Source organism: Scyliorhinus torazame, chromosome 14, assembly GCF_047496885.1.
Source record: "Scyliorhinus torazame isolate Kashiwa2021f chromosome 14, sScyTor2.1, whole genome shotgun sequence".
Classification (NCBI taxonomy): domain Eukaryota; kingdom Metazoa; phylum Chordata; class Chondrichthyes; order Carcharhiniformes; family Scyliorhinidae; genus Scyliorhinus; species Scyliorhinus torazame.
The window spans coordinates 73,982,664-74,006,036 of NC_092720.1; the positions used below are offsets into that span (position 1 = coordinate 73,982,664).

General features: G+C 48.8%; 1 protein-coding gene across 4 annotated transcripts in view; it reads left to right on the forward strand.

Moving 5' to 3' along the window:
• The window catches only part of zmat3 (zinc finger, matrin-type 3), a 79,215-nt gene that overhangs the window by 25,962 nt on the left and 29,880 nt on the right, over positions 1–23,373 (forward strand). For all 4 annotated transcript variants that reach the window (XM_072474360.1, XM_072474361.1, XM_072474359.1 and 1 more), the window contains one exon: positions 17,825–17,944. In XM_072474360.1, coding sequence (XP_072330461.1) covers positions 17,825–17,944 — 120 coding nt within the window. The remainder of the gene's footprint in view (positions 1–17,824; positions 17,945–23,373) is intronic.

The following is a 23,373-nucleotide window of genomic DNA, read 5'->3' on the forward strand; positions in this document are numbered from 1 at the left end:
CCGAGATCGTGATTGACGAGTACCCCGTGTCCACCAACCCAGCCAGTAGGGCCCTACCCAAGACAAAGAAATCGATCCGGCAGTACACCTTATGTTGTGGGAGTAAAAAGAAAATTCCTTCGCCCTCGGCTGCCTAAATCTCCATGGATCCACCCCTCCCATCTGCTCCATGAACTCTTTCAGCTCCTTTGCTATTGCTGGCACTTTGCCCATTCTCGAGCATGACCGGTCCAGGCCGGGATCAATAACCGTATTAATATCCCCTCCCATAATCAGCTTGTGCGAGTCCAGGTCTGGAATCTTCCCTAGCACCCTCTTTATAAAATCCCCGTCATCCCAATTTGGCGCATATACATTGACCAGCACTACCTTCATCCCCTGCAGCTTGCCGCTAACCATGATATATCGACCTCCCACATCCGAGACTATCCCTTCCACCTCAAATGTCACCCGCTTGTTAACCAAGATCACAACCCCTCTAGTCTTTGTATCCAGCTCCGAGTGGAAAACCTGACTAATCCAGCCTTTCCTCAACCTGACCTGGTCCACTCCTCTAAGGTGCGTCTCCTGCAGCATTACCACGTCCGCCTTCAATCCCCTCAGGTGCGCAAACACACGTGCCCTCTTTACCAGCCCATTTAGCCCCCGAACATTCCAGGTGATCAGCCTAGTTGGGGGGGCAAAGTGACCCCCCCCCCCCCCCGGCCGATCAGCCATCCCCTTGCTTGGGCCCGCCTCCAGCCCCTGTGTCGCACCTCCTCCGTCCCGCCTCACGGCGGCCCCCACCCCCGAACTCCTCAGTGTCCCTCCACCGAAGTCCCTCCCTCGTCAGCAGAACCCATCCCCCTCCCCAGCAACACTACTCTAAAACCTAACCCAGCTAGTAAACTAAACATATACACCCTCCCACTGTGCTTCTGTGAGCTAGCTCACCCAGCTAGCTTGGTGGCCCCCGGCGCCAAGAAGCCTCCCACCTATTGTTCCCTCGCTCCCCTCCCCCCGCTCATACAAACAAACTCCCTCATCTAACAATCCCCAAACAAACCCATCAGGAAGAAAACAAAAGCACCACCCACCGAAACTCAAACATGCACGTCTCCATCCCACAAAAGTGCACATCAATAAAAACAAAAGGGACATTGCCAACATCTACTGAGAAAAAGAACCCAAACAGGAAAAATCGACTCTCCCCCCCCCCCCCCCCCCTTTTCTGAAACAGAGCCCCAAAAGCAGACACGAAACAATAAGAGAAGGCATAACCAATTTACGAAAGGAAAACAAAACCCAAAAATCCAAGGGGGAAAAAAACAGAAAAAAGGGGCCCAATATAGGCCAGCAAGTTATCACAAGGTCCGAGAGTTCTCAGACCTCCACCAGTCCTTTTCTTTTAGCAAAGTCCAGCGCCTCATCAGGCGACTCAAAATAGTGATGCTGGTCCTCATGCGTGACCCAAAGACACGCCGGATACAGCAGACCGAACTTCACCTGCATCTTGAAGAAAATAGACTTGACTTGGTTAAATCCTACCCTCTTCCTCGCCACCTTCACGCTCAGGCCCTGTAACACCCGCAGGATGCTGTTGTCCCACTTACAACTACGCGTTCGCTTGGCCCACCGAAGAATGCATTCCTTGTCCAGGAACCTATGGAATCTCACCACCATTGCCCTCGGAGGGTCCCCCGCTCGCGACTTCCCAGCAAGCGCTCGGTACGCCCTGTTCACGTCCAACGGTCGGGGGAATGCCCCCTCCCCCAGCAGCTTTTTGAACATACCTATGCCCCAGCGTCTGCTCCCTCAGCCCCCTCCGGGAGCCCGATAATTCTTAGTTCTACCGGCGGGACCGGCTCTCCAGGTCCTCCACCTTCTCTTGGAGCCTTTTCTGCTGTTCCCGAAGCATCTCCACCTCCAGCTCTACCGCTGTTTGATGCTCCTCCTGTTCAGCCAGCGTCTTCTCAACCTTCTGAATCGCCCGATCCTGGGCGTCCAATCTGCTCTCTAGCCGATCGATCGATTCTTTAATCAGGTCCAAACATTCCCGCTTCTGCCTGGCAAAACCATCCTGGATGGCCTGCAGCACCGGGTCCGTTGGTCGCTGCGCTGCCACCCCAGGGGTCCGGTCCTCGGCCATACTGTCTCCCGCTGCAGCTCCAACACAGCTCGTGGCTAACTTCTTATTTCTGCCTTTTCGTGCACTTCTGGTCCTTTTCTCCATACACCGATACGTGGAAACGGTGCCCATTGCCTCAGCCTTCGAATTTCCCGTTTCAAACCGGAAAAAAGTCCAGGGTAAAGGTCCAAAAGTCCGACCAGAGCAGGAGCCACCAAATGTGCGACTTACTCCTTCATAGTCGCCACCGGAAGTCCCCAGGCCACTCCTTACAGCTGCCATACACCCTGAAGGTGCAGAGGTGGCTTAGCATCCCTCTCAGAAAGAGGCTTTGATCAGGCTGAATACAGCTATGTGCTCCCACTATTTGTCTACTGTCAGCCTGTCTCCTTTAGTAGCCTTTCTCTAATTTCATAACTGCAAGCATTGTGGACTGTAAGACATGATCATGAAAATGATTATGTGGAGCCTTGTCGAGAACTTTTGCTTATGTACAATAACCGTGGCACCTTAATTGTTTGCACCGCCTTCCTACTTTACTTGCCCATATGTCTCCTTTACTGACATATGGGCAATCAGACCAAGTTAAATGTTTTCCTGAGCTTTAACGGAATCTCACATGAATGTGGTCCATGAGTTAAGGTGCAGAACTGCTTCAGTTGGCATTAGACACATGTTATTAGGTCTGAGTTGAGCCATAATCTGTAAGACAGTTTTTTACAAACTTCATTTTTATACTTTATCATTTCAGCTACTAGTCGAGATGGTGGTGCCGTAATTTATGTTTGAGACCAGCTTCCAGCCTCCCTGTCTTACCCTCCAAGTCCCTCCTATCCTCCTCCTTCCTCACCACATCCAAATTCCTCTTCCTCCAATCACCCTCCCACCTCCCCCTGTGATCTTGGGAGTTAATTGTGATTGATATTCTTAGCCTCCCCCAAAACCTTTTTTGTTTATTCTCAATGCCGTAGGCCGACTTGATGCCCTCCCTTCTCTTTTTTTTAATAAATATATTTTATTAAAGTTTTTCGATCAAACAAAATTTTCCCATTTTACAACTTTGTAATAATATATACATTGATCGTTTTTAAAAAATAAATAATATGCTAACTAACGGCAACTGCCAACAACAAAATAACAAACAACAGAAATAGTAACTAAAATAGAAACTTCGTAACATCTAATATAAATAACTAATATATAAACACACACATAAAACCCCTGAGGACCCAAATGAGCCCTCTTTCCACCCCCCCCCCCCCCCCCTCCCCCCTGGGTTGCTGCTGCTACCTTTCCTATTTTCCCTTATCGCTCTGCGAGATAGTCGAGGAACGGTTGCCACTGCCTGGTGAATCCTTGAGCCGAACCTCTTAGTGCGCACTTTATCCGCTCCAATTTTATGAACCCTGCCATGTCATTGATCCAGACCTCCACACCCGGGGGCTTAGCTTCTTTCCACATAAGTAGAATCCTTCGCCGGGCTACTAGGGACGCAAAGGCCAAAACATCGGCGTCTCTCGCCTCCTGCACTCCCGGCTCATCTGCAACCCCAAATATAGCCAACCCCCAGCCTGGTTCGACCCGGACCCCCACCATCTTTGAAATCACTTTTGCCACACCCACCCAGAACCCATGCAATACCAGACATGACCAAAGATGCCCTCCCTTCTCAAGAGCACAAGTACTGTGACATTCCAGGATTCTCCCAATTAAACCTTCCAATAGCTGCCCATGACTTACCAGCTCCCACTTTATCGGATGAGGGTGCCTCCCCTCACTGTGACTGTGCCATCTGTTTCTGTTTCCCAATACGAACAGCCTCTGGAGCACACTGACTAGCCCCTACACAGCATGCTCTCCTGGACTGTCACTTCCCCTCCTAGCGCTGAGACCAAGACATGCATGCATGCAGAGTTCTCTAGCATGGCTCGCTCAGCCCCAGGACTTGCATCTGAATCAGTCCCCGACAGTGTGGCCTCAACCCCAGGACTGTTTCACATTGTAACTTTGACAACTCCCACCCCAAAGAGTCATCGGACTCGAAATGTGAGCTCTTTTCTCTCCCTACAGATGCTGCCAAACCTGCTGAGACTTTCCAGCATTTTCTCTTTTCGTTTCAGATTCCAGCATCCGCAGTAATTTGCTTTTTTCCACCAGTCGGTTTTCCAGTCTTCTGTCCCATGCACTCTCACCTCCCACTTCCCCAATCATGTGTCTGTGTCTGTGTTCCAGACTTCCTGCCTATGCGCCACTCAAATCCCCTTCCAGCCGTGCCACTCCCTGCTCCTCTCACCCACCCCCCACCCCACTCCTGCCTTGTGCCTGCAGGTATTGTCTTCATGAAGTAGACTTGGCGCAGCTGCACAGAAGCACCGAGATCTCACAGCATCACTGTTAAAGATAAGCAAAAGAAGTGTCCCCTTATGCTCATGAACTGTAGGTCGCCATGTGCATGCTACTTACATGCTGTCGTGACACAGACCATTCTAATTGTCTGCTGGCATGCATTTATGTTTTGAGAGAGAATTTGATTCGGGTCGTTGCATTTTTCCTGAGCATTCTTGAGATGCAAATGGATGCAATGGGGTTCCTGACATAAGTCAGCAGGAAACTCAACATGCCATGAAAGTTGGGGCAACAAAATTCCAAACAAATTTCCCACTGCTGGGAAACTAACTTTTGCCATCACTCCAAATTTTGTGCCCCTGCCTGCCCAAGTCCCTCTGTTGGCAGGAGTGGAAAATTCAGCCGAGAGAGTCAGCTTTGAAATACACGGAAGGGCTGAGGTCAGGGTACATGCGTGTGTGATGGATACCGCCCTCCCCACTTAATTTCCACAAAAGTCTTCATTCCAATGGCGTTATAACTATTAATTACTGCTAAATAATATCTCTGGCACCGAAAGTTAACTTTTGCAAGTGTGGATTCGCATTCTTTCAGATTTTAATTTTTGTTGGAGACTTAACTTAAGTTTTTCTTTCCATCTCTACATCTCTCTGTCTCTTAATCTTTCCATCTGCTGTATGTAATTTTGTATAATTTCCATATTCCAACTGACACATCCAGATTCACACTCTATGTTGCTCGGGAATAATCCTTCAGTCTGATTAGTTAAAGAGATACACAGTTGCTTGCCCTTTTTATGCCTCGTAAAGGCATTACATAATTCATAACTTTTAAAATATGAACTTTACTCAGTGTGGAATCTTTTGACACTAACCTTTCTTTTAAAATGAACAAAATGTGCTGCAAAGATTGGGCACCGAGGGTCACCTGACCTGACTGTTGAATTCAAAACTAACACAAGGCGCGGGATTTACTACGCAACCCACCACATGTTTTGTGGCAGCGGAAGGCAGCCTGTTATTGGCCGGCAGCGGGATCTTTTGGTCAACGGGGTTTTCCACTGAATGCACCCCTTGCCTCCGGAAAACCCGTGGCGGGGCTGCACTGTTGGCGCGTCTGGAAGACCCCGCTGGCCTGAATAGCCGGAACGTTTTGGCCGTTGTCTCAAACAGACACATTCCAGACGAAAAGGTGTCAACTACCCATCTTTTCTAAAAATATATTTATTCAAGTTTTTCTACAAATTTTCAACAAACCCCCCCCCCAACAAAAAGAAAGCAACAAGAACACAAGTAGAAATTATACAATGGATTTCCCCCATAGACAGTAACCCCCCATATAACACTAAAGAGCACAAATAGGGAACAAAAACCCCACCTTAACCCAAACGCCACCCCAAGAGAATCCCCCCGCTCCCGCCCCTGGGCTGCTGCTGCTGCTGACCTCCTCCTAACACTCCGCGAGATAGTCTACGAACGGTTGCCACTGCCTGAGGAACCCTTGCACAGACCCTCGCAAGGCAAACTTTATCCTCTCCAGCTTGATGAACCCTGCCATGTCACTGATCCAAGCTTCCACACTAGGGGGCTACGCATCCTTCCATAGTAGCAAAATCCTCCGCCGGGCTACCATGGACGCAAAGGCCAGAATACCGGCCTCTTTCGCCTCCTGTACTCCCAGCTCGTCCGATACCCCAAATAATGCCAATCCCCAGCTTGGGTTGACCCGGGCATTCACCACCTTGGACATAATCCTCGGAAAACCCCTCCAAAACCCACCCAGTGCCGGACACAACCAGAACATATGGACGTAATTTGCCGGGCTCCCTGAGCACCTCCCACATCTGTTCTCCACTCCAAAGAACCTACTCAACCTCGCCCCTGTCATATGCGCTCTGTGAGTAACCTTGAACTGTATTAGGCTGAGCCTGGCGCAAGAGGAGGAAGAATTAACCCTACTCAGGTCATCAGCCCACAGACCCTCATCTGTCTCCTCCCCAAGCTCCTCCTCCCACTTGCCCTTTAACTCCTCCACCGAGGCCTCCTCCTCTTCCTGCAGCTCCTGATAAATCGCCGAAACCTTGCCTTCTCCAACCCATACACCCGAAATCACCCTGTCCTGAATCCCACGTGCTGGAAGCAGCGGGAATTCCTGCCACCTCACAAACGCCCTCACTTGCATGGAACTGAAAGCGTTTCCCGGGGGTAGCCCACACTTCTCCTCCAACGCCCCTAGGCTCGCAAACGTCCCATCGATGAACAGATCCCCATTCTTCTAATCCCTGCCCGATGCCAGCTCCGAAACCCCCCATCCATCCTTCCCGGGACGAACCGATGGTTCTCCCGAATCGGAGACCAAATCGAGGCCCCCACCTCACCCCTGTGTCGCCTCCACTGTCCCCAGATCTTTAGCGTCGCCGCCACCACTGGACTCGTGGTGTACTTTGTCGGCGAGAGCGGCAGCGGTGCCATCACCAGCGCCCTCAGGCTCGTGCCCACACAGGATGCCATCTCTAACCTCTTCCACGCCGCCCCCTCGCCCTCCATTACCCACTTACGGATCATCACCACATTGGCGGCCCAATAATAGCCGCACAAATTCGGCAGCGCCAGCCCCCCCTGTCCCTGCTATGCTCCAGAAACACTCTCTTCACCCCCGGGGTCTTATTCGCCCACACAAATCCCATGATGCTCCTGCTTACCCGTTTGAAAAAGGCCTTGGGGATCAAAATGGGAAGGCACTGGAACACAAAGAGAAACCTCGGAAGGACCGTCATTTTTACCAACTGCACCCTACCCGCCAGTGAGAGTGGCAGCATGTCCCATCTTTTAAAATCCTCCTCTATCTGCTCCACCAACCGCGTCAAATTAAGCTTATGCAGGGCCCCCCAACTCCTAGCTACTTGGATCCCCAGGTACCGCATCCCCTCCTCCCCCGCTGGGGGTTCAGACCTGTACAGATCCCCATAGAAGTCCCTAAATACCTTGTTTATTCTCACCGCACTCCGCACCGTATCCCTAACTCCACCAATCTCCCTCGCTGCCTCCCTCTTACGAAGCTGATGTGCCAGCATCCGACTCGCCTTCTCCCCATACTCATAAACCGCCCCTTGCACTTTCCTCCACTGTGCCTCTGCTTTCCCCGTGGTCATTAGGTCGAATTCCGTCCGGAGGTTCCGTCGCTCCCTAAGTAGCCCCTCCTCAGGGGCCTCTGCATAACTCCTGACCACCCTTAAAATCTCCCCCACCAACCTCTTCCTCTCCCTCCTCTCTCTCTTCTCCCTGTGGGCCCTAATGGAGATTAGCTCTCCCCTGACAATCTCCTTCAACGCCTCCCAGAATTCCTCCCCCTGCACCTCCCCATTGTCATTGGCCTCCAAGTATCTTTCAATACGCACCCGCCCGCACACCACCTCATCCACCAACAGTCCCACATCAAGGCGCCACAGCGGTCGCTGGTCCCTCTCTTTCCCCAACTCCAGCTCCACCCAATGCGGGGCGTGGTCCGAGATGGCTATGGCCGAATATTCCGTTCCCTCCACGTTCGGGATTAGCGCCCTACTCAAAATGAAAAAATCTATCCGGGAGTAGGCTCTATGGACGTGGGAAAAAATGGAAAATTCCCTGGCCTGCTGGTAAACCTCCATGGATCCACTCCCTCCATCTGGTCCATAAACCCCCTGAGCACCTTGGCCGCAGCCGGCCTCTTACCCATCCTCTACCTAGAACGGTCCAGTGCTGGGTCCAGCACCGTGTTAAAGTCGTCGTCTCTCCCCCCCCCCCCCCCCCCCAATATTCTGTGCCTCGAACGACACCCGTTTCCCCACCAATATTGCAACCCCTCAGTTCTTCGCAGCCAGCGCTGAGTGAAAGACTTGCCCTACCCATCCCTTTCTCAGCCTAACCTGATCTGCCACCTTCAGATGTGTCTCCTGGAGCATAACCACGTCTGCCTTCAGTCCCTTTAAGTGCACGAACACCCGGGCCCTCTTGACCTGCCCGTTCAGGCCCCTCACATTCCAAGTTATCAGCCGGGCTACTCGACCCCCCCCCCCCCCCCCCCCCACCCCACCCTGCCGACTAGCCATCTCCTTTTCTAGGCCAGCCACGTGCCCACGCCTCCCACACCCTCCAGTCCCCCAGGCGGCGGGACCCCTGCCCCGACCACCTCTCCTACTTCCAGCTCCCTTTTGGCCAATGCAGCAGCAACCCAGTTTCCCCCCCCCCCCCCCTCCCGCTCCCCCCCTACCCTCCCGCTAGATCCTCATCTAGCCATTTTGCTCCCCCATGACACTCCCGTAAGTCAGCTGACTCCTGCTGACCCCGGCCTCTCCCACCATTCCATCGACCCCCCAGTGTGAGAATCCCCCCCACCCCTTGGCAGTCAGTGTGCGCTCCTCTCCAGCACTGCCCTTCCCCCATCCTTCCCTAGCGCGGGAAAAAGCCTGCGCTTTCCGTCTGAACCGGCCCCGCCCCCTCTGGCACAGCTCCTTTTTGCGGCCTTACCCCAACTCCTCATCCCCGGGCCTCCACCCCCCCCTCTTCCTCTGAGGGACCCTGCCCCTCCAACACCGACGCCCACACTCTCCCACAGCCCCCACACCAAATCCATTCACCCATCCCCACCCAGCACCGAAACAAAAAGAACATTCCCCAAACACAGTAAACATCCCCCCCCACGACAAACCTTCAGTTTTGAGTCCAACTTTGCAGACTGAATAAAGTTCCATGCCTCATCAGGCGTTTCAAAATAGTGGTGCCGATCTTGGAACGTTACCAAGAACGTTCGGGCTGGCTGCAGCATCCCGAACTTCACCCCCTTCCGATGGAGAACCGCCTTCGCCCGGTTAAAACCAGCTCTCTTCTGAGCCACCTCCGCACTCCAGTCCTGGTAAATACGGATCTCCGTGTTCTCCCACCTGCTGCTCCGTTCTTTTTTGGCCCATCTCAGGACACACTCTCTGTCCATAAAGCGGTGGAACCTCACCACTAGAGCCCTTGGCAGCTCGTTGGTTTTGGGTCTCCTTGCCAGGACCCGATGAGCCCCATCCAGCTCCAGGGGCCTCGGGGAAAGCTCCCACGCCCATCAGCGAATTGAGCATCGTGCTCATATATGCCACAGCATCGGGCCCCTCCACTCCTTCAGGGCCACTCCTTCAGGGAGACCCAGAATCCAAAGATTCTTCCTCCTCGACCTATTCTCCGGGTCGTCAAATTTTTCCTGCCACCTCTTGTGCTGCGCCTCCACCTTCACCGCCAGGCCCAAGGTCTCGTCCTCGTTCTCCGAGGCTTTTTGCCGCACCTCCTGGATCACCGCCCCTTGGGCCTTCTGGGTCTCTACAAGCTTCTCAATCGCCGCCTTCATTGGCGCCAGCATTTCTGTCTTCAGCTCCGCAAAGCAGCGTTTAAGGAATTCCTGCTGCTCCTGCGACCGCTGCGCCCATGCTGCTTGGTCTCCACCCGCCGCCATCTTGCTTTTCCTCCCTCGCACTTTCCGCTGCACCAGGATCACTTTTTTAACCGCTCCACTCCTGGTCCAATCCGTATAATGTCGGGGGAACGTTGCTGTCACCTTCCCACACTGGGAGCCGTCGAACAATTGCCATTGGGGCCCCTCTGAAGAGCCCAAAAGTTCATTCCCGGCGGGAGCTGCCGAACGTGCAACCTACCTAGGCATAGCCGCAACCGGAAGTGACTACCCATCTTCTTTTTTTAAAAATATGTTTTATTGAAATTTTTTTCCCAAACAACAATTTTTCCCCTCTTACAAAGCAAACGCAACAATAACAATACAGAAATTTTTAACAATACACAAGTAACAAAACCCCTTTATCTTTGACCTAAACTAAACTAAACCCCCCCTTCCCCCTGGGTTGCTGCTGCTGGTCATCTGTCTTCCCTCTAACGTTCCCCTAGGTAGCTGAGAAATGGCTGCCACCGCCTGGTGAACCCTTGAGCCGATCCTCTCAGGGCAAACTTTATCTGCTCCAGTTTAATGAACCCCGCCATATCATTTACCCAGGCCTCCAGTCCGGGGGGTTTCGCCTCCTTCCACATGAGTAGGATCCTGCGCCGGGCTACTAGGGACGCAAAGGCCACAACGTCGGCCTCTTTCGCCTCCTGCACTCCCGGCTCTTCCGCAACTCCAAATAGAGCTAACCCCCAGCCTGGTTTGACCCGGGCCTTCACCACCTGCGAAATCACTCCCGTCACTCCCTTCCAATACCCTTCCAGTGCCGGGCATGCCCAAAACATATGTGCGTGGTTTGCCAGGCTCCCGCCACACCTCCCACATTTGTCCTCCACTCCAAAGAACCTGCTCAATCTTGCTCCCGTTATGTGTGCTCTATGTAGCACCTTAAATTGAATCAGGCTAAGCCTGGCGCATGAGGAAGAAGAATTTACCCTGCTTAGGGCATCAGCCCACATACCCTCCTCTATCTCCTCCCCTAGTTCTTCTTCCCACTTTCCTTTTAGTTCGCCCACCGACTCCTCCCCCTCTTCCCTCATCTCTCGGTAAATCTCTGACACCTTGCCCTCTCCGACCCACACCCCTGAAAGCACCCTGTCCTGTATCCCCTGTGTCGGGAGCAACGGAAATTCCCTCACCTGTTGTCTAGTAAACACCCTCACCTGCATATATCTCAAGAAATTTCCCCTGGGCAACTTATACTTTTCCTCCAATGCTCCCAAGCTCACAAAAGTCCCATCTATAAATAAATCTCCCACCCTCCTAATTCCCAACTGGTACCAGCTCTGAAATCCTCCATCCATTCTTCCTGGGGCGAACCTATGGTTGTTCCTGATTGGGGACCCCACCAGGGCTCCCCGCACCCCTCTCTGTCGCCTCCACTGTCCCCAGATATTCAATGTTGCCGCCACCACTGGGCTCGTGGTAAACTTTTTAGGTGAGATCGGTAGCGGCGCCGTCACCAGCGCCTCTAAACTCGTCCCTTTACAGGACTTTCTCTCCAGTCTTTTCCACGCCGCTCCCTCACCCTCCATCCTCCATTTACGTATCATTGCCACATTGGCGGCCCACTAGTAATCGCCCAAGTTCGGTAGTGACTACCCATCTTCTAAGACCATCCAAATCTCACTTCCTGACTTGAATAGATCTTACTGAAACAAAGACGATGATTGTCTGAAACTGCATTCCCCAGAGTGTATGTCTTCAAACAATAATACAGACTATGGCTAATGAACTGAAGACCAACACTATATTTGGAAAAGAGAACTGTGAGAAGTCACATAGTAGAACAGCCATGTTGGTCTCCCCTTTTATCTTTAAGTGCTGTCTACAGAAACATACAGCTGCAGCATAAAAGACAGTAGCACCTGTGACTTAAGAAACTGAGACTATAACAGTATAAGGTCTTCGAGCTTGTTCCCTTTCAAGTCCACCAATACAGGAAACTGACCTGATAAAGACTAAAGGTAACTTACTTGGTGACCTTCAAAAAGTCTATCTCTTCGAAAGGGAGAGCAAGCCCTGAAAAGATTGTTATACAACTTCAGCTATTGAATTGACCTAAACTACACTTTAGGAGTGAAGGCATCTTTTCATCAGGTCTTCAATGTGTGTGTTTTCCAACAAGAATCACATGATTCACCAACCATTAATTTTGTTTATAACTTATAAAACTGGCAACAATCGCTCCTTCAAAGTGTTTGTGTGTCAGTGAATGCTGTAGCATTAGATTTTCAAGGTGAGCATGTGAATAAACAATCCTCTTTAAACCCATGAAACATTTGCTGCTAGTTATTCAAATTGTGAAAAACACACACATCTTCCTTTCAAAAACTTATAGTTTATGAACAGTGGAGAACAGAACTAGGATAGCAGCGATACGCTCTCTCGCCTTGTCTGCAACGCCCTGTTCACCTCTGCCCTCCTGAACCTAGCCCCAACCCCGGCCATTCCCACCGTCATTTGGCTTCCGCATCGTGCCCCTTGCCCCGCCGGTGCCTGTCATCAGCTCCACCCCCTCTCCCTGCTAGCGATACGCTCTGTGTCCCCTGTCCTCCGCACTCCTGTGGGGTCTATGGTTTGGTCACGTGGTTGTTGGGGAGGGGGGCACCGTGTGTCAATGACTGGCGCCGTGCTTGGTGTGGGCAGGCGGGGCTTAGTGACGGCCGGTGATCCTGCGGGGTGGGCTAGATGGTCGTGCCACTGATGGGGCATCCATCCTGGGGGTGCAGTGTGCCAGGGAGGGTGGCGTGGCCACGGTACATGCATCCGCTGTTCGGGGTGCGCTCTGCTCTTCCCCTGCTCCACCTACAGTGGGGCAGCGCCTCGATGCGTGCACTGAGGCATGCCAATACCTCTGGCTGCACTGGACCATGCCCATCCCATTCATACGTTGGCTGGGATCTGGGGGTTTCTAGGGGAGTGGTCTGGTGGGGGCTGGGGGTGGGGGGCACCCTGCCCATTTACGGGACAGAGTGGGTAGCCAACGGAGTGCACAGCCACATGGCTGCCTTGCAGGTCAAGGCAATGGTGGTCCGTGCCCATCCACCCAATTCGGGGGGGGGGACACCCTGAGTCCACAGCACATCGCTCCCCCGCAACTCCCCCCGGTCCTGGCAGGTGGCCCATCCAGCCAGCGGCACAACTGTCAGCCCACTGTTATACCTTTGGAAATATTTCTTACCACTTCTCTTTCCCTCAGCAGCCACGGTGCCCAGTCCCCGTTTTTAAATACCACAATTGAACTGCGTCAGCGTCACTTCAGTTTGGGGGAGGCGGAGCACCGCGAGAGGCTGGAGACTACCAGGTTAGGCTGTTTATGATATTTTAACGAGTATTATGGTACGATTTATATACTCACGTCGTGCAGGGCATGGAGTGCATCCACGTTGCCATCGAGGCACCGGAGCATGGCACTCCATTGTGCGCTGGCGTCAACCTCTATTTTTGGCTGATGCCCGATTCTCCGCTCGATCGTGATTCCGGTGTCGCTGGACAGAGAATTCCGCTCAAAGCCTCCCAAATGGAGAATCCACCCCCTAGCCTCCCAAACAGAGAACCTTGCCCAGTACTATTACCTTTAAGAACAGGAACAATTGTAGCTGCCCAACTTGAAACTAAATGGGCTCAATGATTCCTAGCTTTGCAGCTACTACAACTGCTCCTTTACTTTGCCTTTCATAGTGTAGGACACTGTCCTTAGTTTGGAAAAATGAGTAGCCGCCTGAGGATCTATGGACAATTTAACTAGTGCCCCGCAATGTACCCAGTTCGTGTTTGAAAACCTCAGGATATTTGTGAATGATGTCATCTGTCACTATTGTGTGCTTTATCTTACCCCTGTTCAACTGAATTTTCCTAAGCCAGTCACATCCCAGTAAACTAGGCCCATGCCCTTTTACCACCAAGTGCTGTGCTCCTGCTTCTTGGCTGTTATTCTGCAATGGTATAGTCTCACCAGTGTACGTCCGAAGGTTGATTCCTGCCTGAGTAGGAGTGTTGCCTGCTTCGAGCCCCAAATTTTCCTGACGGTCTTTTCACTGATTATCTCGATTTTCTGTCCATCGACATCCACTATAGCATAAATGGGATCTTCACGCTGCTCACTCTTGTTAAACTCCGTAACCATGCTCCACTGCCAGGTCTGAGCTTTCCAGGCAATACGCCGTCCACAGATACTTCCTTGCATTTTAATCTCACTGCTCAGCCTTCGACTTCCTCTTAGAACCCTGGCACTTTTTTGCTAAATGCCCCTTTTGGTTACACTGGTGACAAAAAGCTTACAATGATTTGCATAATGTGACTCTCCCTCCCCTGTCACCACCTTTTGACTTGCAGCTTCTTTTTCTATTTGATGCAGTGCATGCTGCCATTGGCCTTCTGAATATCTTTTGCATCATTGGCATCTATTTCCATGTCCTGAGAAACTTCTACTTCTTCTTGAAAGTAAGTGTGGCTTCTGCCAGCAAATGCTGCTGAATGCTGTCCTTGTTAATGCCGCAAACTGGTCTGTCCTGAAGCATGTCGACCAAAACAGTCCCAAATTCGCAATGTTCAGAGAGCTGGCTCAATTCAGTAACAAAAGTATCTACAGACTGTCTCTTCTTCTGAAAATCACTATGGAATTTGAAACGTTGTACTGAGGGGTTAGGATTGTGGTGATTCTGAACGAGTGTAACTGGAACAAGTGTAACTAAATCCTCAAATTAAAAATCCCCCGGTTTCTATGGCGTAGTTAAGTTTCTCACTAGCTTGTAGGTCTTCGCCCCGTTCACACTCAGGAGAATTGCGCGCTTTGTAGCCTTGTTGGCAATTCCATTTGTCAAGTAAAAGTGTTTAGTGTGCTGAAACTCAATTTTTTTTATCCTATCCTCGTCGCCGAAAAGATGTGACACCTTGACCATAAAAAGGTAGTCGAAACAATGTGATGAAAGTTAATCTTTTATATATTAAATAACAAAGTTTAAAATATAATATGGACTCAAAAATGGGAGCAACTAGCTAAACATTAAAACAACAGTAACAAAATAGAATTAGACTGACAATTACATGTGAATATACACAGGTAACAACAAATTACATTACAGCACTTAGCAATGGATTATGTTTCAACATCCTGGGCTAGTGCACGGTCAATTCCAGCCCCACTTGACCCGGGGTCACAACACAATTGAATTAACCAATAATTCTTAGAAAAATATCCAAAGTCTTTGGCCCTTGGCTGCCCAATAATCACAGTCACCAAGTTTGTAAGTTTAAACACAATTACTTTTTATTTATAACAAGAACTATCATGAAATATACAGCAAAAACAATTAGTTAACTTTGGTCTAATATGGCCTAATTTGGACAGCATGGTGGTGCAGTGGTTAGCACTGCTGCCTCACGGTGCCTAGGACCCGGGGTCGATCCCAGCCGTGGGTCACTTTCCGTGTGGAGTTTGCACATTCTCCCCGTCTCTCACCCCCACAACCCAAAAAGATGCGCAGGGTAGGTGAATTGACCACGCTAAATTGCCCCTTGATGGAAAAAGAAATGGGTACTTTAAATTTTAAAAACAAAATCTATCCTCTAATTCCTAATCCCTCATTTTAACTTACCCCTACCACTGCACACACATACACAAGACTGACAACACAGAGGGAAGGAGAGGGGTGTAAACTTACAAATAAAAGATGAGTCTTTGTTTCAGATGGTTGTTTCTAGCACACTGTCCTTCAAACCAGGCTTTCAGGGTGAGATTTCTGCTTTCCAGTCTGTAATGGTTTTCACTGCCGATTCAATCAGGTCTATGCAGTTTCAGAAATACAGCAACTCACAGTCTTTCTGGAGAGAGAGAGAGAAGAGAGAGATGGTCCTTTCCCCTGAGTGTCCAGGACTCAAACCTGAGCTCTCTGAAAACCATTCCACTTGAGTAGGACCCAATTACCACCTGTTAACAGGCATAATAAGGCATTTTGGGCAATTCATTGGCCACCAGCCAATTATTCGAACGGAGTCCCACCCCATTATCTCTGGTGCCGAAAGGTCTGGGTCTTGCTGTCCAAAGCTAACAGCACCATATATTATGTTGCATCTTCTTGAATTCCTCCTCCTCTCAGCTCCTTGACTTAAAGATACATTTTCATTAAGCATCCCAGAATCAAAAATGATAACGGCATAAATAAAGAAAGGGGAAAAAAGGGAATCAGAGGAAGGACCCTTAGAATTTAAATAAGATGATACACAATAATAACACTCTGTAACACATTCTTAAATGGTGGGGGGATTCCTAAACAAGCCTCATGAAAGAGCTATAGGATGCAAATCCTGGTGCTTTCTGTTTGAATTTACATGAAAGAAACCAAATCGTTTCCATGTCATCAACCATACATTCTATTGCATGGTGACCTGAAAAATACCAGGACACTATTCCCAGGTTAAAATGGTTGTTAAAGGGCGGCACGGTGGCGCCGTGGTTAGCACTGCTGCCTCACGACGCTGATGACCCGGGTTCGATCCTGGCCCGGGGTCACTGTCTGTGTGGAGTTTGCACATTCTCCCCGTGTCTGCGTGGGTTACACCCCCACAACCCAAAGATGTGCAGGTTAGGTGCATTGGCCACACTAAATTGCCCCTTAATTGGAAAAAACTAATTGGTACTCTCAATTTATTTTGAAAAAATGGTTTTTAAAGATATTCAATTTTATCAGTTCCTTTCTATTTTTATTTTATGTTACCTTTATCTTACATAGAACATACAGTGCAGAAGGAGGCCATTCGGCCCATCGAGCCTGCACCGACCCACTTAAGCCCTCACTTCCACCCTATCCCCGTAACCCAATGTCCCCCCTAACTTTTTTGGTCACTAAGGGCAATTTATCATGGCCAATCCATCTAACCTGCACGTCTTTGGACTGTGGGAGGAAACTGGAGCACCCGGAGGAAACCCACGCAGACACTGGGAGAATGTGCAGATTCCGCACAGACAGTGACCCAGCAGGGAATCGAACCAGGGACCCTGGCGCTGTGAAACCACAGTGCTACCGTGCTGCCCTGTTTCTCATTTAGAAATTAATTGACTACCGTTGAGATTTTCCGCAGCAGTGGTACTAATGAGGGGCCAGTTTAGCTCAGTGGGTTAGACAGCTGGTTTGTGATGCAGAACAAGGTCAGCAGCACGGGTTCAATTCTTGTACCGGTTATTCATGAAAGCCTGCTTTCTCACCTTTACCCTTGGCCTGAAGTGTGGCGATCCTCAAAAGGGGAAAGCAGCCTATGGTCACCTCGGACAATTTACCTTTACTAATGCTGTGTCATAGATTTGTGCTGCTAGCTGGAATCCTTACCTATATAAGATTTGTGGGTGTGCTTTATAGGTGTGCTATAAATCACGCATGGCATGCTCCTTCAATTATGATATTTAGTTATGAAAATTACTCTGGCATTTTCCTGCAATCAAATTTTACTGCATATAACAATAAAAGCAGAATATTCTGGAAACACTCAGCAGGTCAGGCAACATCTGTGGCAGGAGAAACATATCTTTATCAAGCCTTTTATCTGAACTCAGCAGTTTGGACAAACATCAACCTGACAATTACTTTGTTTTATTGACATAAGAAATATCTTCATAGCTTCTCATAATTTGTCTTTTTCAAATTCATTTTGGAAACAATTTGAGGTAAGCTTAAGGATAATATGAAAATGTGGAGAAACGGTCTGTTGAAAGTTGGCAGAGGCCTGAGGGCTTCATGAAAGCAGGACAAATATGACCGATGCAACACAATATTTTTTTATTGTGTAATGTTTTGTTATATACAGGTGAAGATATTTTTCTGAGTATAGTGTCACAACATATAAATTCATTACATAGTGGCTGTTCTCTCTACCCAAATAATTTGTTAACATTTGTTTTTTTAGGGTAAAAACCACTCAAAGAAACTTCGTAATTACTATGCTGGGCATCAGTGTGTGGCTGCTCCCAAAGTGACCCATTTTGTAGATCAGCCAGGCACACAACTCCATCCACCAGCATCCCAGGTAATGTAAATATATGCTAATAGGAGATCATCCAGATGTGAAAAAATGACTGAAAATTATAATTATTATTTGTTTCCTGCAAAGCTGTATAATTCAGTTGTCACCATTGTAATTTACTTTAACTATATGCAATAGTACTGTGATTGTGCAGTCAATTTTCCACCACTCACAGCAATTTTGAAAAGAAGGAACTTGCATATAGCACCGTTCACGTACTAAGGATATCCCAAAGTACTGGAGGGCCAATATTGTATTAGGTGTTAAATCATCTGACATGTACAGATAGGTTTCTGAATAGTGTGATCAGGAACAAATACAAGCAGCCATTCACGTGTGTCTTGTTCATACCTCAGACAAACTGCTAACCTTAGAGCAATATCTAATTAGAGGGGGTAAGACTACTTATTTGTACTCTTGCAAATTCTTAACACATTGCCTTGGCATTAAAATTGGATATCAAGAAGAAACTTGATATTCTGATTTTAGTGATATTGGTTGCAAGGTTCAACTCTTCAAAGCACCATGGGAACCTTTACACTCGAGAATAGATTGGGCTTCAATGTAATGCCTCTGCTGATAAACAGTACCTCTAGCAGTGCAGTACATACTTCCTCAGTAGCACACTGAATCATCAGCACAGATAATGTCAAATCTTTGGAGTGGAGCTTGAACCCATGACTTGTGATTCAGAAGCAAGTATGCTACCAATGGACCAAGGATGATACTTAAATATTGCTATTGTATCAGCTACTCAAGATGTGTGTAACAATGTAAAGATAAGAGGTAAATGCAAAACTTGGGAGACTTGATTGGAGTAAGAACTGCCTGAATCTTATTAACTTTCATACACAAAGATACTGCTGTGCCCCCACTAAATCTGTTTGGGAAAACGGATCACTTAACTTAGTTACAGTGACATAGCATTCACATAGCTGCATAATCTGTTGTGAATTCCTCACAAATACCTTACTTGCTCGGAGTGCAAGTTGTTCAACCTAGGTAATCCTTTTCCCTTGTGAAATAATCCAGCTAATTTAACTTTTGAAAGAAGATTATATCCAGCAAGCACTTTAAACAAAAGATGTGGTTTATTACTGACAAAAATGTAGTGCATATTAATGTAGTTCATCGGAACAACTTCGATAGCAAAGCTCTTGCAACAAGATATGGGAGCTGGATATTGAAGAAATTCTTAGTTGCTCAGGGTATGCCTATCTTATTTTCACTTTTCTTTATGAATCACAAAGCAAAGCTGCTAAAGAAACCCTTTTTGAAGGAAACAGATGAGGAGGAGATGGAAGAGATACTAGAGATACTTAGAAACATGTCAACAGTGCCTCAAAGCATTTCCCAGCATGGCATCTAAAGTGCAATGTGCATCAGATGATCATCTTTTAATGGAAAGCACAGTTCATTTCAAAGTGGAAGAGGCTTCACACCAGAGCTCAAAGAACACAAATGCTCTAAAGAAAATGCCTCGACAATTGGCAAGAGTATATATAGAGAATTTTGTAAACATCTGGGGAAAGGATTTACTCCTGTGAGTTAACTTCACAAATATAGCATTGGTGTTGTTGGAACTTTCTGCTCAATATTAACTTGCTCAGTATTGTCTGGCATGCTGATAAATCAATTTGACAACCATTGCAGCCTGTCAATCACCTCTTGAAAATTCAAATTCTACATATCAATGGCTGTCCAAGGTTATGAAAAATTAAATAGTGCATCTGGTAGTAACATTATAGAATATTTCAAACTTATTTTTAGAAATTGTCCAAAACATTCAAAACCATGAATTCCTAATGTGTTTTTAATTTTTCAGATGGACTGCTATTCGTTTGGCTTTCCTGTGTTAAAAAGCTTCACAGTATGATGATAGATCCATTTTGCATGGTTTGACATTTGGATAGAATGGGCAGTCCTTTGACTGGCTATAAAAGTTATTCCTCAGAGTGTCTGTTAGGTATCTCAGGAAATGGTGCTAAAACTTTGCACAAATTCTAGTTAGTCTTTTTTCCTGGCCGTGTTTACAGATCTTTAGTGTTCTATCTATGCAGTCAAGACCAAGGGCAATCGTCCGTCTGACAGTTGCTTGTTTTATTTATGGACAAAAGTTTAGGCAATCAGCATTAATCTGCATTGAGTAAATCGGGTTATAGAATATACCTCCTTATGATGTTTTTAAAAATGAAGGAACTTGCATTTCGAGTGTGTTCAGGGCCATTAATCTTTTGTTTGAAGTAGACAAATTTTGAAATCCCAGTTACCAGCTAAGGGAATAAAACTCAAGATTCCACATACATGTGCAAGACCCCGAGATTGTACTGAATACCACCCTCCAAAATCTTTCCAGATTCAGGCAGGACCAAAAGATATGAACGTGTTTGCGGGCCCCCTCCCACATCGCTCACAAACATCTTCCACCCCCCTCAAACATCCGGCCCATCTTTGATTTTGTGAGGTGTGCCCTATGTACAACTTTCAACTGTATCAGCTCCAACACGAGGTTGATCAACCAGGCTGATCATATGGAATGTGAGAGGGTTGAGGGGGGGGGATTTTAACACTGTTTTTGAGCCGAAATTGGATCGGTCAAGTCCGGGTTCGGGGAGGGTATCAGCGGTGGCGAGGGAACTGAAAGGGTTTATGGAGAGTATGGGAGGAGTGGACTCGTGGAGGATTGGGAGGCCGAGGGAATTTATGTTTTTCTCCCACGTACATAGTGTACTTCCGGATCGACTATTTTGTGATGGATAGGATGTTGTTGACGGGGGTGGTCGGTTCGGAGTACTCGGCGATTGTGGTTTCGGACCACGCGCCGCATTGGGTGGACTTGCAGGTGAATCAGGGGATTGGGGGGACGGGTAGAATGACTAGGTTAGTGGATGAGATTCTGCAGGTGGATAGGAGGTATTCGGGGTTGTTGAGGGAGCGACAGAAACTTCAGACGGAGTTTGGACTGATATTCACTTGTAAGGCAGAGGAGGACTAGGATGGGAGGTCTATGAATACGGGTAAAAGGTGAGTAGGATGTTGCCACATCAATTGAGGAAGCAGGAGGCGGCGAGGGAGATTGGAAAGGTGAAGGATAGGAGGGAGAATACGGTCTTGGACCCCGGTGGCAGTGAATGGGGTGTTCGGGGAATTTTATAAGGAACTGCATGAGTCGGAACCCCCTGTCGGGGTGGAGGGAATAAGGCATTTTTTGGATGAGTTTGAGTTCCCTAGAGTGGTGGAGAACCTGGTGGACTGGGAGCCCCCATTGGGCTGGTGGAGGTCTTGGAAGATATGGGGGCGATGCAGGCGGGGAAGGCCCCAGGCGCAAACGGGTTCCCGGTGGAATTATATAAGATATTTTCTGAGGACTTGGGGCCCCTGCTGTTAAGGGCGTTCATGAGGCAAAGGAGCAGGGGGTGCTCCTCCCTCAGTTATCACAAGCCTCGATCTCCTTAATTTTAAAAAGGGATAAGGATTCCCACAGTCCAAAGATGTGCAGGGGTAGGTGGATTGGCTATGCTAAATTGCCCTTCGTGTCCAAAAAAAGGTAAGGTGGGGTTACGGGTTAGGGTGGGGATAGGGTGAAGGTGTGGGCTTAGGTAGGGTGCTCTTTCCAAGGATTGGTGCAGACTTGATGGGCCAAATGGCCTTCTGCACTGTGAAATCTGTGTGATTCGGAGCAGTGTGGATTTTACTGGCCAATCTTATTATTAAATGTGGACGCTAGGTTGCTGGCCAAGATCCTGGCCTCAAGGATTGAGGACTGTGTGCCTGGGGTGGTAGGGGAGGACCAGATGGGGTTTGTTAAGGGGAGGCAACTATCGGCTAACATCAGCCAGTTGTTAAATGTTATAATGATGCCCCTGGAGGGACAAAGTGTGGAGGTGATGGTCGCCTTGGATGCAGAGAAGGTCTTTGACCGGGTGGAGTGGGACTATTTGTGGAAGGTATTGGGGTGGTTTGGATTTGGGCAGGGGTTAGTAGATTAGGTCCAGCTGTTGTACCGGGCACCGAGAGCTATTGTGCGAACGCACCAGGTGAATTCGGAGTATTTCAAGTTGCACCGGGGGACGAGGCAAGGATGCCCACTCTCCCCATTGCTCTTTGCCTTGGCTACAGAGCTATTGGCAGTGGTGCTGAGAGCATCATGGGATTGTCAGGGGATGGGGCGGGTGGAGCATAGGGTCTCGTCGTACGTGGATGATTTACTGCTCTATATCATATCCTTCGGAAGTTATTGGGATTATGGGCATATTGGAAGAATGTGGTCTGTTCTCTGGGTACAAATTGAATATGGGGCAGAGCGAGGTTTTTCCGATCCAAGTGAGGAGCAGGAGAGAAGGTTGGTGGAGTTGCCGTTTAGAGTAATGGTGGCGAGCTTTCGGAATTTGAGCATTCAGGTGGTGTGGGGGTGGGAGCGGCTGCATTAGCTGAATTTGGCTCGGTTGGTGGAACAGATGAGGGATTTTAGGAGGTGGGATGTGCTCCCGCTGTCGTTGGCAGGACGGATGCAATCTGTGAAGGTGATAGTTCTCCCAAGATTCTTATGTGTTCCAGAATATCCTGATCTTCATTCCTCAGGCGTTTTTTAGGAGGGTGAATGCACTGATTTTGGGGTTTGTTTGGGTGGGTCAGGTTCCGCGGGTGAAGGAGGTGCTGCTGCACCAGGGTCGAGGAGGGAGGGCTGGCTCTCCCAAACTTGATGAATTATTACTGGATGGTGAATATAACCATGGTCAGGAAGTAGGTGGTGGGGAAGGGGTAGGTATGTGAGCAGATGGAAGCAGCCTCGTGTCAGGATTTGTGTTAGGGGCACTGTTGACGGCGCCTCTTCCATTCTCGCTGGCCAGGTACTCCACAAACCCAGTAGTGGTGGCGGCCCTCAGGGTGTGGGGACAGTGGCAGCAGCACCTGAGGCTGCAGGGGGCCTCGGTTTGGCACCAATCTGTGGGAATCATAGATTTGCTCCAGGGGGTTAGATGGGGATTTCGGGGGTGGCAACGGTGGGGAAAGAGAGATTTGGGGATCTATTCGTGGGGGGGCAGCTTTTTGAGCTTGGAGGAGTTGGTAGAGGAATTTGAGTTGCCCATCGGGAATGGGTTTCCAGTATTTACAAGTGAGGGATTTTGTCAGGAAGCAAGTACTATCCTTTCCCCACCTGCCACCCCAGGGGCTGCAGGACAAGGTGGTGACAAAAACAGTGGTAGGTGAGGGTAAAGTTTTGGAAATTTATAAGGAGTTGATGGACTGGGAAGGAGCCCCGATTGAGGTTGTGAAGCGTAAGTGGGAGGAAGAGTTAGGGAGAAAAATGGAGGCTGGGCTGTGGGAGGAGGCTTTGAGGAGGGTGAATGCACACTCGTCATGTGCTAGGCTGAGCCTTATTCAGTTTAAAGTGGTTCACATGACTGTGGCTAGGATGAGTAGGTTTTTTG